At 44.1% G+C, this 14,366-nt stretch overlaps 1 protein-coding gene across 1 annotated transcript in view; it reads right to left on the minus strand.

Moving 5' to 3' along the window:
* Positions 1-1,514: 1,514 nt before the first annotated feature.
* Positions 1,515-14,366, minus strand: part of GRB2 (growth factor receptor bound protein 2) — a 58,834-nt gene continuing 45,982 nt past the window's right edge. Inside the window, exons 3-6 of the mRNA XM_006199384.4 lie at positions 11,773-11,870; positions 6,708-6,830; positions 3,854-4,022; positions 1,515-2,056 (exon numbers count right to left, since the gene is read on the minus strand). Coding sequence (XP_006199446.1) covers positions 1,871-2,056; positions 3,854-4,022; positions 6,708-6,830; positions 11,773-11,870 — 576 coding nt within the window. The 3' untranslated portion in view covers positions 1,515-1,870. The remainder of the gene's footprint in view (positions 2,057-3,853; positions 4,023-6,707; positions 6,831-11,772; positions 11,871-14,366) is intronic.

A 14,366-nucleotide genomic window follows, 5' to 3' on the forward strand; every position in this document is an offset into this window, starting at 1 on the left:
AAGGATTAAGTACATAGGTCTTTTTATTTAAACACTGATTTTCTTTTAAATATATACACACAAAACTGAGTTCAGCAAGGCTTCATGATATACACCAATTCCAAAATAAAACAATCAAATGGTCCAGGTGTAGAATGCCAGAGATTCCTTTTATCATCAGCGAAGAAAGGAGAAGCTAGCAGAGCGGGGGCGGGAGAGGCGATGCTCTAGCCTCCGGGGCCTCCCAATGCTCCCGGCCAAGTCCGGCTCTATGACCACAGCCCGTGGGACGCTGACCGACCACTTCAGAACCCAAAGGCTGTCACCAAGTCCTGGTGGCCCCGTTTTGGTTGCGGGAAGGGGACGGGGTGAGGGGAGAGTTCGCAGGCACATCACCACAAGGGACAAGAAGCCGACAGGAGGCAGACAGAAAGAGCTTTGCAATGGTTGCAGTCTTCCTAGATTTGCAACCCTTCCTTCCAAGTGTCCCTGCTTCATGGAGGTATTTCCTTTTCAGGGGGTCGGGTGGAGCAGCTATGAACACAGCCCGCTGTGAACAGGGACATGAAAAATCACCCAGGCTGCTTCTTGAATGCTGCCCTAAGCTCACCTGGGCAGGTCAGGTAGGGGACACAAAAGGTGAGAGCCATGAACAGATACCTCTAGCTTTCAGGGCAAAAAAAAAAAAAAAAAAAAAAGAAGTGAAAACTCACATTTTCCCCCCAGTGCAGAAACATGGTATAATCTGATACAGTTCAACTCCTTGGGCTTTTCTGTGTCTGAAACTTGCTGGCACTAGCCTGGCGCCTGGGGGCCACTGGGGCTAAGGAGGGGGCGGACAACACCTGAGACCACAAGGTCAAGAACCCTGACCCCCTTTCAGCCGGATCCAGGCAGGCGTTAAGGGGGGGAGGCGTTGCAACTGGGTCACACTACGCTCCAGGGTAACGACTCCAGATACCAGGGCTCTGGCCCCTTCAACTTGGGGGGGGGGCAGGAAGGGCTGACGGATATTAAAGCTGAGAGACTCTGGCTTTGCACGGCAGGACGCCCACACCCTCACTTCAGTCTCCTCTACCCTGCTTTCCCTCCCCCGAGGGGAAAATATTTACACAGAGTAGGAGACAAATTGGCTGACTGTCTTTAACTTATTTTAAAACAAAACAAATAAAAAACACCACTCAGAAGCAACCCTTGAAATGAGGCAAAAGGCACTATGAGAAACAACATGCTGGAGAACACCACTGGAAAGGGAAGACAGTGGAAGAGACATCAGCTTGGGGCCTGGCTCGCAGGACGCCTGAGGGGCACCACTCCCCCGTCACCCCTTCTCTCCGTCGGACTTTGACCAAATATACCAGCAGGGCTGGGGGGCTGCAGGGCAGGTTCCTGCTCGCCCCCATCTTCCTCTGGCAGAAGCTCAACAGCAAGGCCCCCCGCCTCGCCTTTTGTGTGTATATACGCGGAACACAGGAACGGCTGTTCTCCTGTCGTTCCGACTCAAGACATTTTGCATAGAGAAAATATCAGCCCACTTGGTTTCTTCTCTTTTATTATTGGCATCAGCTAGGACTATATGTGGCATTAAACGTCATGCACTGATGGACAGAAGAGAAAAAGGATGAAAAAAAGGACAAAGGAAGAGAAATAGGAGCAGCGGTGAAAATTTTGTAATAAAAACTCTTTTCTTAATTTATAGGTAAGTTTTGGCATTGTTATATCCAACTCCCCCCCCACCCCCCCAAAGTTCCAACCAAAGTGAGAGGAGGTCACCAGGTGACCCAGCCAGGTGTTCTGAGCTCCCTCACAGGCTGCTGTTAGAGGCAGCTTGTGGGTTTAATTCTTTTGTATGTGTTTAAAATTTTCCACTCTCTTTAAATAATCTCGATTCTTAGACGTTCCGGTTCACGGGGGTGACGTAATTGCGCGGAAACATGCCGGTCTGCCCGTGGCAAGCCCCTTTCCACCAGTTGGGGTCTGAGTTATCCATGACGTGGATAAAGTCTCCCCGGCGGAATCCCAGCTCTCCATCCTCCTGGGGATCGAAGTCAAAGAGGGCTTGGACATACGTTGGCTGCTGCAGAAGAGAGGCGGGGGGAGAACACACATTGCATCCGTGTCACAGCCCAGCTCCCTCGTGAGCGGGACTAGTGATTGGGGGAAACAGACGTGCGCCAGCTTATTCACAGTTCCTAAAATAACCCCCAGTTCTCCCCTTCGTTCCACTAATTCTTACAGATTGGGGGCCATGTAATCTTTCATCAGTGCTCCAAAAAACACTCAGGTGCACACCCCTGACAGCGCCCGGTTGGGCCCTATCATTAAGCAGAGAAGCACATGCTGTTTTGAGGGGAAAGAACTTCGGGAACAGCCACTGGGAAGTTTTGTTTACAATCCCAGATGCGAAAATAAACGTTTTAGTTCCTATCACTTTGTCACTTACAAAATCTTTATTAAGGTTTTAGAGTCAAAGGTTAAGAGCTTGAATAAAATAAGGTGGTGCTAACCAAAACACACGACCAGGAGTTGAGAAACAAATACAGGAGTGAGTGTGGATCCCACCTCCCTTACAAGTATGGTTTTCTTCACAGTTGACTTCAAGGATATTTGAGTGTGTGTTAGACTCTGTTCCTAGAGACACAAGGTTAACTAGCAACACGTAACTTCAGAGAGGCAGCCTCTGGAAAAGGCAAAACTATTTCTTATTTCAAACTTCAAATCTTAAGGACGACATTTTGAATAATGAGTACGGAAGCCCCAGAGGTGATCCTTTGAAAAAAACACCCACTTGCCCAAGGAGCTATTCTTTTCCTTTTTTGTTTGTTTTGGTAAGGTTGATACTAATTTAAGATTTTTTCCTTTTTCTTTATTCTTTAGTGGACATACTGGGGACTGAACCCAGGACCTCGTGCATACTAAGCACACGCCTAAGAAGCTATTCTTTTTTTTTAATTGAAGTATTGTCAATTTACAATGTTGTGTCAATTTCTGGTATACAGCATAATAGTTCAATCATCCATATATTTGTTTTCATATTATTTTTCATTATAGGTTACTACAAGATACTGAATATAGTTCAGTGTGTTATATAGTAGGACCTTGTTTATTTTATATATAGTAGCTAGTATCTGCCAATCTTGAACTCTTAATTTATCCCTACCAACGCCCTTCCTCCCAGACCCCCATAACCATGTTTTCTATGTCTGTGAGTCTGTTTCTGTTCTGTAAATACATTTTTTTTAACATTCCATATATAAGTGATATCATATGGTAATTTCTCTCTCTGGCTTACTTCACTTAGAATGACAATCTCCAGGTCCATCCATGTTGCTACAAATGGCAATATTTCATTCCTCTTTATGGCTAAGTAGTATTCCATTGTAGAAATATACCACAACTTCTTTATCCAGTCATTTGTCTTAGCTATTGTAAATACTGCTGCTGTGAACATTGGGGCACATGTATCTTCTCCTTTTTTTCTTTTTTTTAAAAAAAAATTTTGTGTTTGTTTGGGGGGGTGGTAATTAGGTTTATTTATTTATTTAGTTTTTCGATGGAGGTACTGGGGATTGAACCCAGGACCTCGTATATGCTAAGCATGCGCTCTGCCACTTGAGCTATCTTCTCCCTGTGTCTTTTCAAATTAAGGTTCTCTCTGGATATATGCCCAGAGTGGGATTGCTGGATCATCTGAGGAGCTATTTTTTAAAATATTTTTATTGAAGTATAGTCAGTTTACAATGTTGTGCCAATTTCTCATGTGCAGCATAATGCTTCAGTCACACACGAACATACACATATTCATCTCATATTCTTTTTGGAGCTATTCTTAGTTACTAAAACTGATCTTGCTCTCACTGCTCATGAGGCTTACCTGTGGCACCTGCTCTATGTCCCGGAGGAAAATCTGCTGGTTTCTAGAGACGGATGTAGATCTGTGATAATCTACCAGCTCATTCAAAGAATTGAACTTCACCACCCAGAGGAAATACTTTCCAGCTCCGTCTCGGAGCACCTTGAAGTGCTGCACGTCATTTCCAAACCTGGGGAGGGGCAGAGGACACATGTGAGAACAGGCCAGAGGGCTTGGTCCCAGCTACTCAGGGCCACCTGCCCACCAAGGAGGCATCTTGAAAGAACTAGTGTTCTGGCCACACCTCCCACAAGCTGAGAGGCCCAGCTTGACTCCTTGGCTGGAGAGTTAGGGTAATCGTGGAGCGACGAGACCCCTCCATCAGGACTGCCAATTACCAGCGACAACAAGAAGAATCCTCACCAGACAGGGAAACCCTGTCTGGCAGTCTTTCTAATTCTGGGGACATTTGTAAATAAAAAGAGAACTGTCCTAACCTATGGAATGCCTCTATGTGCTCTAAATAGAAAAAGAACTGAAATCTTATGTGCTGTTTAAAGAGTACAAAAGGTAGGACAGGAAATAAGGTGAGAAGAGGAGGGACTGCAACTGGGAAGAGTTTAAAGTCATGTTTTCCACTCAGGGATTTTAGTTCTACTCATGGGGAAAAGGTCTCAGAACAAAAGAATGTGCTGGAACATAAAGAAGAGGCCCAGGCACACCCCCCTCAAGGCTTCTCTACCACCTGGTAGGAAGGTAAATGCCCCCTTTTATACTGACCCACACAGGTAGCAAGAACCTGAGTGGCCACTGTACTATCTGCCTCGAGCATCAGCTCAGCGAAGGCTGTGCCTGTCCCACTTTCTGCTGAGTCCTCAGTGTCCACACCAGTGCCCAGCCCTCAAAAGGCACTCTCTGAAGATCTGTTAAGTCAATGAACGAGTCTCCCCTCCCATCAACATTAAAGCATAAACACTTCTTTAAGACAGCCCAGCAGGTGGCAGCACTGAGCTTCAGGGAAGACACTGAACAGGAGCTACCAAGTGTTTAGAGACAGTAATGCTATTTCATAGCATTGCTATGTGGGGAAAAAGGTAGATGGGGAGAAAAGTTCTATGAGGAAGGACATACTCAAATGACACTTCAGCCCCACGGACTTCAGGCCCCACGGAAGCCCACTCCCACCATGCAATGCAGGTGGTTTCTGCAAAAAGTACAAGAGTCCATGACAATGAGCTGTTAAGTAGCAGTTTTTCCACTGCAGACTCACCACACCTTGAAACTAGAGACTGTGGATTCGTGAATCTCCTTTGTGCAGGTGCTTGTGTTGTTAAAGGTGGTTATGACATCTGTTCCAAATTTTATTTCTAGAACAATAAGTATGTGGACTCTTTAAAGGTTTTATTTGATAAAATGAAATGGGGGGAGGGGCTTCCTGGCAGGCAGGGCATGAACACCGGCAGGGACCCTGGTAATCGGACAATGGAACGCTAACTGCCACGGGGTTTTGGGCCACTATTCAAGGATTAATTGCTTGTATTCCTCGTCCTCCATTGTTTGATTTATACTCAGGTCAGTATAAAATGTAAGGAAAATAGATGAAGAAACACAAGTTAACTAGAAGCTTAAAGACTCTTCCACCTCAAGATGCTCTTCACCAGATCCTCATTTGCATGTGTTTAATCAAGCACATCAAAAACCCACTGTTTCTATGTACGTGGGAGTAAGGGGGTACACGGGAAATCTCTGTACCTTCCACTCAATTTTGCTATGAACCTAAAACTGCTCTAAAAAAAAAAGCCATTGTTAAAAGAAGAAAACCAATAATTAGATCCAGCTTAATTTTTTCACGCTGGGACTAAAATCTAACTATACTGGAAACAAATCTGTAAGATACTGCAAATATCACCTGAAACCACCTCCTATATCTTCACTACGAGAAAGAACACAAAAATTCTAAATTTAAATCTACATTTAAAAAATCTACACTGTAACCACACATTTGGTCCTAAAATGAAACAAGATATTCAGTTGATTTTTGAAACTGGAAAATCTTTGTATCATTTGTAAATGGCAAATTGTTTCAGTCTTCATTTTAAAATAATCAATGCAATCTGTACTAAAAGTCATCTGAGCTTTAATCTGACCACCTTTTTGTCATGTAAATAATGACTGATTTGTAAGATTCTGAGGGGAGGGATTCCTGTGATAATATGCTAGTTAGAAATGGACTGAGTCAAAACACATATGGAAATGACAGCTTGATTCAAAATCCTTATGTCATGGATGCGGAGTGATCAATTTAGGATTTTCCAAGTTCCAATTTATATTCTCCATGATTCCCAAGGTATAACTCCAGCCTTCCCCATTCCCTGCTCCCCTCTGCATTTAAACTTACCACTGTGAAAGCCAAAACCCCTAAAACCCTTGTAGTAACCTTTTAAGTCAACAGGAGAGGCCTAGGCTGGTGCTGGTAGGTTTCAGCTAGATCCCTGGTATCTGGTAAAGATGCACAAGGCTGCTGAAATGGTGATCAGTTAAAGAGAGCTGCAGGGGGCCCTGAGGAGGACAGAGCTGTGTGTGTGGAGAACACCGCAGAGTGGTGGGGATTTGGGAAATCCGACCAGTATCTGCTCCCAGTAACTAAAGACTGTTTCCACATGGGAACTGAAACCCAGCGCTGCCAGAGGGAATTTTTATGAGGAGCCAGAAGTTAGGATCTTAATGTAAAACTTTCTGACTTGTAAAACACTGTTTAGGCTAAACCTCTCCTATTTTGCCACCTTTGGTGCATGTAGCCAGACATCCGGCCTGTGGCTTCACAATTTACATCAGCTGGAGAAGGACCCCGGGCACCAGAGCAGGAAACACTTACTTGACAGAGAGGGAGAAATCCCCAGGCGCACTCTCACTCTCTCGGATCAGAAAAGCCCCATCGTGCCGCTGTTTGCTAAGCATTTCTTCTGCCTTGGCTCTGGGGATTTTGCCAAAAAACCACCTAAGGAAGGAAGGCAAGCCAGTCAACATCTGCTTCCCCACAAAGAAACGGGATATCCAGCCTCCGAAATGTGAGAAACAGAACACTCCTTGCCAGAGGAAGGGGCCTCCCTCTCTACCCTTCAGTCTCCACAGGGGACTTGCTCAGTCACTCCCGAGAGAGTCTGTCTCCCTTCAGGCGTCCTCACCCTTCCCCCCCTCTCCAGAAAGTGACTCAAGAGACACCATCGAGAGCCACTCTGTAGAGGAAGACACTTAAAAATGGGCCTCCTGGGCGCCCTCCTGAGTCATCAGCGAGGCACTGGGGAAAGCCCAGGCCTATCGACTTGAGCACAGGATGAGCCACGTAAGGGGAGACAGGCCCTGCTCGCAGCCTTTGATAAGGCAGCAGCTCTGCCTCAGTGGGATGAAGAGAAACGGGGCTAGGAAAGCTGGAAGGCCCAGAAGCTGGAGACAGACAGGGCTGCTGGGTCTTGTCAGCCCCAAGGGGAGAGGATCGGGGCTATGAAGGAGCAGCCTCGACCCGTGGCTCCGGTCGGCATTCCTCTCAAGGCTTCTCTCTGCCATCACTGCTCAGAGTGTGGCTTCCCAGAACTACCAGGAACGCCGTAATTTACCCTGTGCAGAAGCAGCTAGTTGCAAAATTTGATTTTTTTCATTCGGAGCAAGTTACAGATTCTTTTGCTCCCAATGCTAATTCACTTTGGTCACAAGAAAAAGTGAGGGATTCATGGAATCGAGAATGAGTCCCCCACTGCCTGGAAACAAGGGCGCACAAGAGAAATCACACATTAACACAACAGAACGATCTCCAGCTCTGAAAGGACAGCTAACAGAGCTGAGAATCCCTCTGCTCTCCAGTTCCTGATGCACGTGCACACAGTAGGCACTTGGCTGGGAGGGGGGCTGAAGGTACTCAATAGCCATACTCTTTCCTCTTAAACCACCCCACCTAGTCTTCCCACCAGGCATGTTCTTTCTTTCTCCCTTTTATAAAGTATAAGTAATGAATATAAATTAAAATAGCTTAGATGAGCCTGAAGTAAAAATAAAAAGCAAGACTCTTTCCTCAAACTCCCCAGAGGCAGCAACTGTCGGCAGTTGGACGCGTATGTTTTTAGACCTTCCCTTACGGTGCACAAATACACAGATATGGCTGCAGTGTTTTCTTGCCCTCAGCTTAAAATTAACTCATTTTTCATTTTCAATTTAAAAAACTGTAGTGAAGTGAAGTACTCTGATTGGAATTTTTACAAAGTAAACACACCCCTGTTATCAGCACCCAGATTGAAAAATAGAAAATTACTTGGAGACTATTTTACTAAAGATTTTTTTTTGTATCTGCTCCTGTTTTCACTAAACACACACACACACACACACACACACACACACACACACACACACACACACACACACACTCTCCCTCCCTCTCAAGGATGTCCCACGACGTAAGGGCTATGACACTATATGAGGAACAGCTATCTCTCAGTTAAAACATTTTATACTGTTTGTAAATTTGATTAGCTTCCTTTAATAGTGATATCTATATGTAACTACATGGCTATGGTCAAAAAATTTTTTAAAGTTTTAAAAAGATGGGTTTATACTATAATACAAATAAAAAGGGAGAAAGCTAATGGGAGGAGGCATCTTACTTTCCAATTCAATTCTTTATTACATCCTACAGGCTCCCTTCCATATTCATCTAATGGGAAAAGCATATATTTGGATCCACCCCCAGTATATACAACTCATGCTGCAACACTAATGCCAACAATCATTTTGCAGCCTGTGTTTAATTTGTTAGCTCAAATGCAGTATTAGGTCATACTCCATTTTAAACTTCCCTCTTCCTCCCTAACAAAAACTAGAAGGTGGGGGAGGAAGGGAGGAAGGGGAGAAGGAAGGGGGCCGGGTCCTCTGCGCTCTCCCACAGCTCCGAGACAACACTGACCCTGTACTCACGGACATCCAGTCACATCCCATAAGATGACACAGGCCTGTAAGGCCAACCACCACACAGGTACAAGGGCATGGCCTTTTTTGGCAATATGCTTTCCTTTTTCAGAGCTTGGACTGGATGAGCACTGCCTGCCTTTCACCTCACGTCTGTGAAGAACACCACCACCGAGCCTGTGCTGGCTGCTTCCAGATCAACTGTTATTCCAAAGCTCTTTATAGTGGGAAGAGAGAAGCAGCCATGAGGGTGACTCTTCCTAAAAGGCTAATCAGTTGTGTCAGTAACTGCAACTATCCAAGGAAGGCGGCCTTTCCTCTGTTTTCAACAGTCAGATATGAAATGCCTACACCACCTGAAGCAACTGGAAGGAAAACAAGGATTTAGAACCACAGGAATTTTATTTAATATAAAAATTACACTCTGATGCTTCTGCTGAATTCCCTTTCGGCCTGGAAATATGAAAATGAAAAGGAACTTAAGTTAATTTTGTTATCACTGGATCTAATGCAGAAGTCAGCAAATTATGCCCCTTGGTCTAAACTGGTCTGGTTTTTGTATGGCCCACAGTCTAAATTTTTTTTAGGAACTGGGTTTTAAAAAATTCAAAAGAAGTGTGATATGACAGAAGACTGCACATGGCCCATAAGGGTTAAAGTATTTATCATCTGGACCTTTACAGAAGCAGTTTAGCCAACCCGTGATCTATTTTGAGGACGGACTGAAGGAGTAGATGTGCACAGATCACCTGTCTTGTACGGACTGAGGGAGGACACACTTTGCGACTCCCATTAACCACCACCTGATCGCCTCCCCCACGGAGTGCGTTCTGTGATGCTGTCCGTGAAAAGCCCACACGGCCCCCAAAGCAAATACGGACACTAAGTGGCAATAAGAATGCCTCCTGCATGTCCCCGGAATCTGTAGTCATCTCATCTTTTGGAGTTTTCTGCACTATGTGTGCCTACATTTTAGTAACCTGGGCATGGCTGCGTGTCCATAACCGCCAATCTAATGTTACAGGGACGTCCAATGAGGGACATTATCAATCTACTGACAGAGGGTCAGGATCTCTCCCATATGCACCTTTGAAGATTTAATACTTTTGGCTTCTATTATCATGAACAAATTGGTCCAGGCCTTTGGACAAGAATTTGGGTCTCAGTATCAGATCAGAACTACTTTCTGAGCTACTAGGCACAAAAGCAAGGTGCAGGTTACAAGGGAGTTTATAAAGAGGAAGACAAATTCTCCAAGGAATCTAGTATCTCTTCTGGGGGGAGAGATCAAACTCATATAGTTACAAAGATTTAGAGAGTACAAGTTCCAAACAAAAACTAGAAAAGTATACTTTATCAGCTAGACTGGCTTTCTCCCTGCAAATCATTCAATGAAACATTTACTGATCCATCATAAGGTGTCTGGTTCTTCTTAAAGGGAAAAACTTCCTTGAGGACCTCACAGATTCTTCATTATGGAAACTTCTGTATAGGTGACTTCCCATTACCAAACTGTAGGGTAACCCCAGCTTATCTCTCCAGGTTAAGGCTTCCTGGATGTGGTATCTCGAAGAACTTCACATTAACTACACGGACTTTTATTATACTATAATTTAACTACAGAACCTAACTTCCCAGCTCCTAGCACGGTCTCTGCTACATGATAAGAACCGTGTAAGAGTTTATTGACTAAGGCATGGACCCAAAAGAGTTTTATGGTGAAGCTCCTGAATCATTTGTTTGTTTTACGAAGGCAAATCCTCGTTTTAGAACAGACTGGGTTCATGAAGTAGCATTTGGGCCACATTTAATTGCTAGTGGTTACCTCTGAAAGGAGTACGTGTATGGGAGAAATTCATATATTGCTCTATAGTTTTTGACACTGTGAGTCTTTTAGAATGAAAACTATACTCAAAAATCACTGGTTTTGAAATAAAAATACTAGAAGCTTTCCTAATTTGTAGGATAGCGAGGAATGAACTAGACCATTGTCAAGGGCCTTTCGAACTCTACGGCATTAAGTTCTATGTAGGGTGCTGCAAGATTTGTGTAAGATAAGGTGTGGTTAGGATCTCTGCTCTATTCCTTGGGAGATGAGAAATGACTGGGACACATTAGAACGGTGACAATGGGCGAAAGGGACAAAGGGCTGCTACTCAAGGGCGGCAGTCATCTCAAAGTCTTATTTACATTTTGTGTTAAAACAAGCAAATAGCAGGGACCTACATTTCTTTGAGTCTCAGTGGCATTCTGGTCTGAGCAATGACAGCCTCAGTTCTGACATACTCACAAGAAAGTGACTGCTTTGAGAGAGGAGCAGGGACGATAGAAGAGGTGGTGGGTGAGGGCGGGAGGACAGTGGTCTGTAAGGGCTCCCAGGGTCCCACCATGTCACGTATCCACATAAATTGGGCTGGGGGGGTGCAGCGGCACTAGTGGTTTTGGAATTAAAAAAAAATTTTTTTTCCACTGCTCTCAGCATTTTAAGTAGGAGAGCATTTTGTTTTCACTGAAGTGGAACACTGAAGTGGAGGGCAAGGGCGGTGATTACAGTGTACGTTAATTAAAAATCAATTATATGCTAAGTATTGTGCTCTGGGGATACAAAGATTATTAAGATATGGTCCCACAGGAAAACCAAACATGTCAATACAAAACCATGTGGTAAGTACCCTTTCTAAAATTCAAAAAACGAAGAATTATGAAACGCATCTGGTACGAAGGGTCTCACGGAAAGAGAACGATGAGCCTGCATAACTGCTGTTTCATCATTTGAAGATTACGGACAGCTATTACCTAAAACATCTACTATTACTATTATACTCTCATATACTCTCATTAACATGGAAAACTCAACACGCTTTGCTAATTCCCTGGGAAGACAGAATTAAAAGTATGACATTCATCCCAATGATCTCAATTTTAGAAACATGATTTGAAACAGGCAGGCGGGTCTGACCCTGAAGGGTCAGCAGAGCCCAACTTACGGATGTGGTTTCATTTCTATGTAATTCTTGGGGATGAAGCCGTCTTTCCCATTGAGCTCTGCCTTGTACCAGTTCTGGTCACATTCTTCATTCAAAACCTGCAAAGTATTAAGACAAGGGAAAAAAAAGCAATTATTTCCTTTCCACTCTTAAAAAGGGGTAGCCATGAAGACGATTATGTTGCCCTTTAGGTTTGTTTTAATTTAAAAGGTGTTATTTGGAGTATTATCAGTTACATGGACGCAAGACTTCTTGTAATTTCAAACAACAAGCATTATGTCAACTCTGATACTTAAAAAGAAAAAGAAATTATATCTGGAAATGAGAATTCAGGCTCCCAAATACCTAGCATTAAACCCTCAGTAGGAAAGCAGAGGGAGAGAAAAGCAAGAGATGAGTTTCCGAGGGGAGACTCTGGAAAACAGCAAACACAGATGCTGGAGAATAAAGGGAGAGAGGCAGAACAGACGTGAGCAGCAACAGAGAGAGCTTTCAGACCTCTCCGGAGATCTTCAAGCCCATCTCCAGAATCACAGGGCTGCAATCTTGGGATTTCCTAGTATCCTCTCTAGGTTATCCCATGTATGGGCCAGCCACCAAACAGGTCCATCACGCTGCAACCTGTGTGCACATCCATGTGCCCTCATGTAGGAACAAAGTATTTTAATGAAAAGGCACAGCAAGTCCTACCTACTTCTCTCACCCCCAAGGGCTTCAAGGCATTCAAGCTGGAGAATGTGGGCAGCACGCCAACTAGCCCAGCTCAGGCGGAAGTCCCAGACAGCATATAACTGAGCCACTGCATCCTATAAAGTGAAAATGACCTAGGAATGTGACAAGACCACCCAAGGTTACGGGCTAGTGAATCCCACGCAGACTTTCAGATCCCAATCGAGTGTGTTCTCCAATGCTGACTCACACGGATGGGCTAGGCCATGGGACTATCATCTGCAGAGTATTGTAAGGAGCAGAACAGATCTAGGGATAGTAATAAAAGCCACCCTCTGAATTCTAGATTTCTAACAAAAGGCAAACGGTGTAAGGCATTAAAAAAAAAAAAGTTGCCAGTAACTTAAAAGAGAAAATAGAAACCTAAGCCCAACTCCAAAACAGCGAACAGGGGAAAATGCTGATGGACCGGAACAGGGCTAGTTAACCTACATGGCAGGAACAGGAAGTCGGTAAAACTTCACAAAATTATTTATTCATGATGCTGTACTTGTGACCAGATTAGAACCTGGACTGCTTTAGAGAGCATGGTGTAAATGTACTGATATTTCAAAGTCAGACCAACTTTAGGAAGGGTAAATGAGACTGACCAATAACCAACAAACAGCTAAGTGATGCCTCTTAGTGAATTCACTTCTGAACAGAGGCTGTGTCCTGAGAAGTTTATAAGGTTGGTGCCTCTCTGTGATGCTGGACAACCTCTGGCCTGCGGTGTCAGCCACTGAGTTTAAGAGTGCAAGATAAGGCAGCAGATCTTGCAAGAACTAATAAATGTGAACCGAGAGCTGAAAGAATCAGCTACTGGCAAACCCCATCAGCTTCAGTGATGAAAACTTTTTTCATCGTTGTTTTCCCTTAAAAAATTGTATTTTATTAAATATTGTGATGATACAAACTAATATATGTAAAATACATTCATAATTTTAAAATCTGCATTTCAAAAACAATGAAATGTGCTGTGTCCAGAAAAATTGTGTGTAGACTATTATGAAGTGCACACCAAGCATAAAGGTTTGGGAGGGAGAGGCTCTCCACGTGCTCCCTGCCACAACATTAACGTCCTTAAGCACCGAGGTAAACCCGCCAGCATCCACAGGAGATGCTGTGACCTCAGGAGGGAGCCTGTCACTGTGCAGGCAACACACAAGACTCAACAGCATGAGAGCAAAGGAGTTTAAGGCCAGGCTTCTGTTATCTACCAAAAAGGGCTTAAAGAAAAATGTGGCCTAGTAATTATCTTATAAAGCATTATCCTACAATGATGATAATAAATAATAAACCCTGAAGGCCGATGAACAAGCATTTTTCAAAATATCTTTTAAAATCCCTGAAATGGAGGGCTGTTTACCTATTCTAAAGATTTCCTGGAAGACAGAGGAGAGCCAGACCGAAAAGGAGGTGACTGTGGCCTGTCTGGGCATCAAAACAGAATAAAGAAATCACTTGGAAAAGGCCAGTTTTAATCTGTGACCAATAACTGTGCAGAAAAGGCTAACTGTGCTCCGCCCTCAGCGTCCACAGAAGTGCACCTTCTCCTCGCCACCTTCACTGTGGAAGAGGCAAACCTCCCCCTGAAAAACGTCCCCCCAACAGTACAGAAGCTCCAGGGCAACTCCCAGACTTGGCACCACTTTGGAACCACAGTTTTCGGCAGAACAAAATTAATACTTGGTGTTTGGAATGCTTTTCTCCTCCAGGAAGGTCTGGAGATAGGAAGTGTATGTTATTTTTTAAGGTAATGTTTGAATACATGGGAGGCTAAAATTGTGGTTCTCCATCACATTCTAGGATCCAGAGTATTATTTTGCCAGAAAGCCAAGGTGTTGCCACGCATGCCTCTAAACCTCTCGACTCAATACTTTTAA

The sequence above is a fragment of the Vicugna pacos genome, chromosome 16, assembly GCF_048564905.1.
Source record: "Vicugna pacos chromosome 16, VicPac4, whole genome shotgun sequence".
NCBI lineage: Eukaryota > Metazoa > Chordata > Mammalia > Artiodactyla > Camelidae > Vicugna > Vicugna pacos.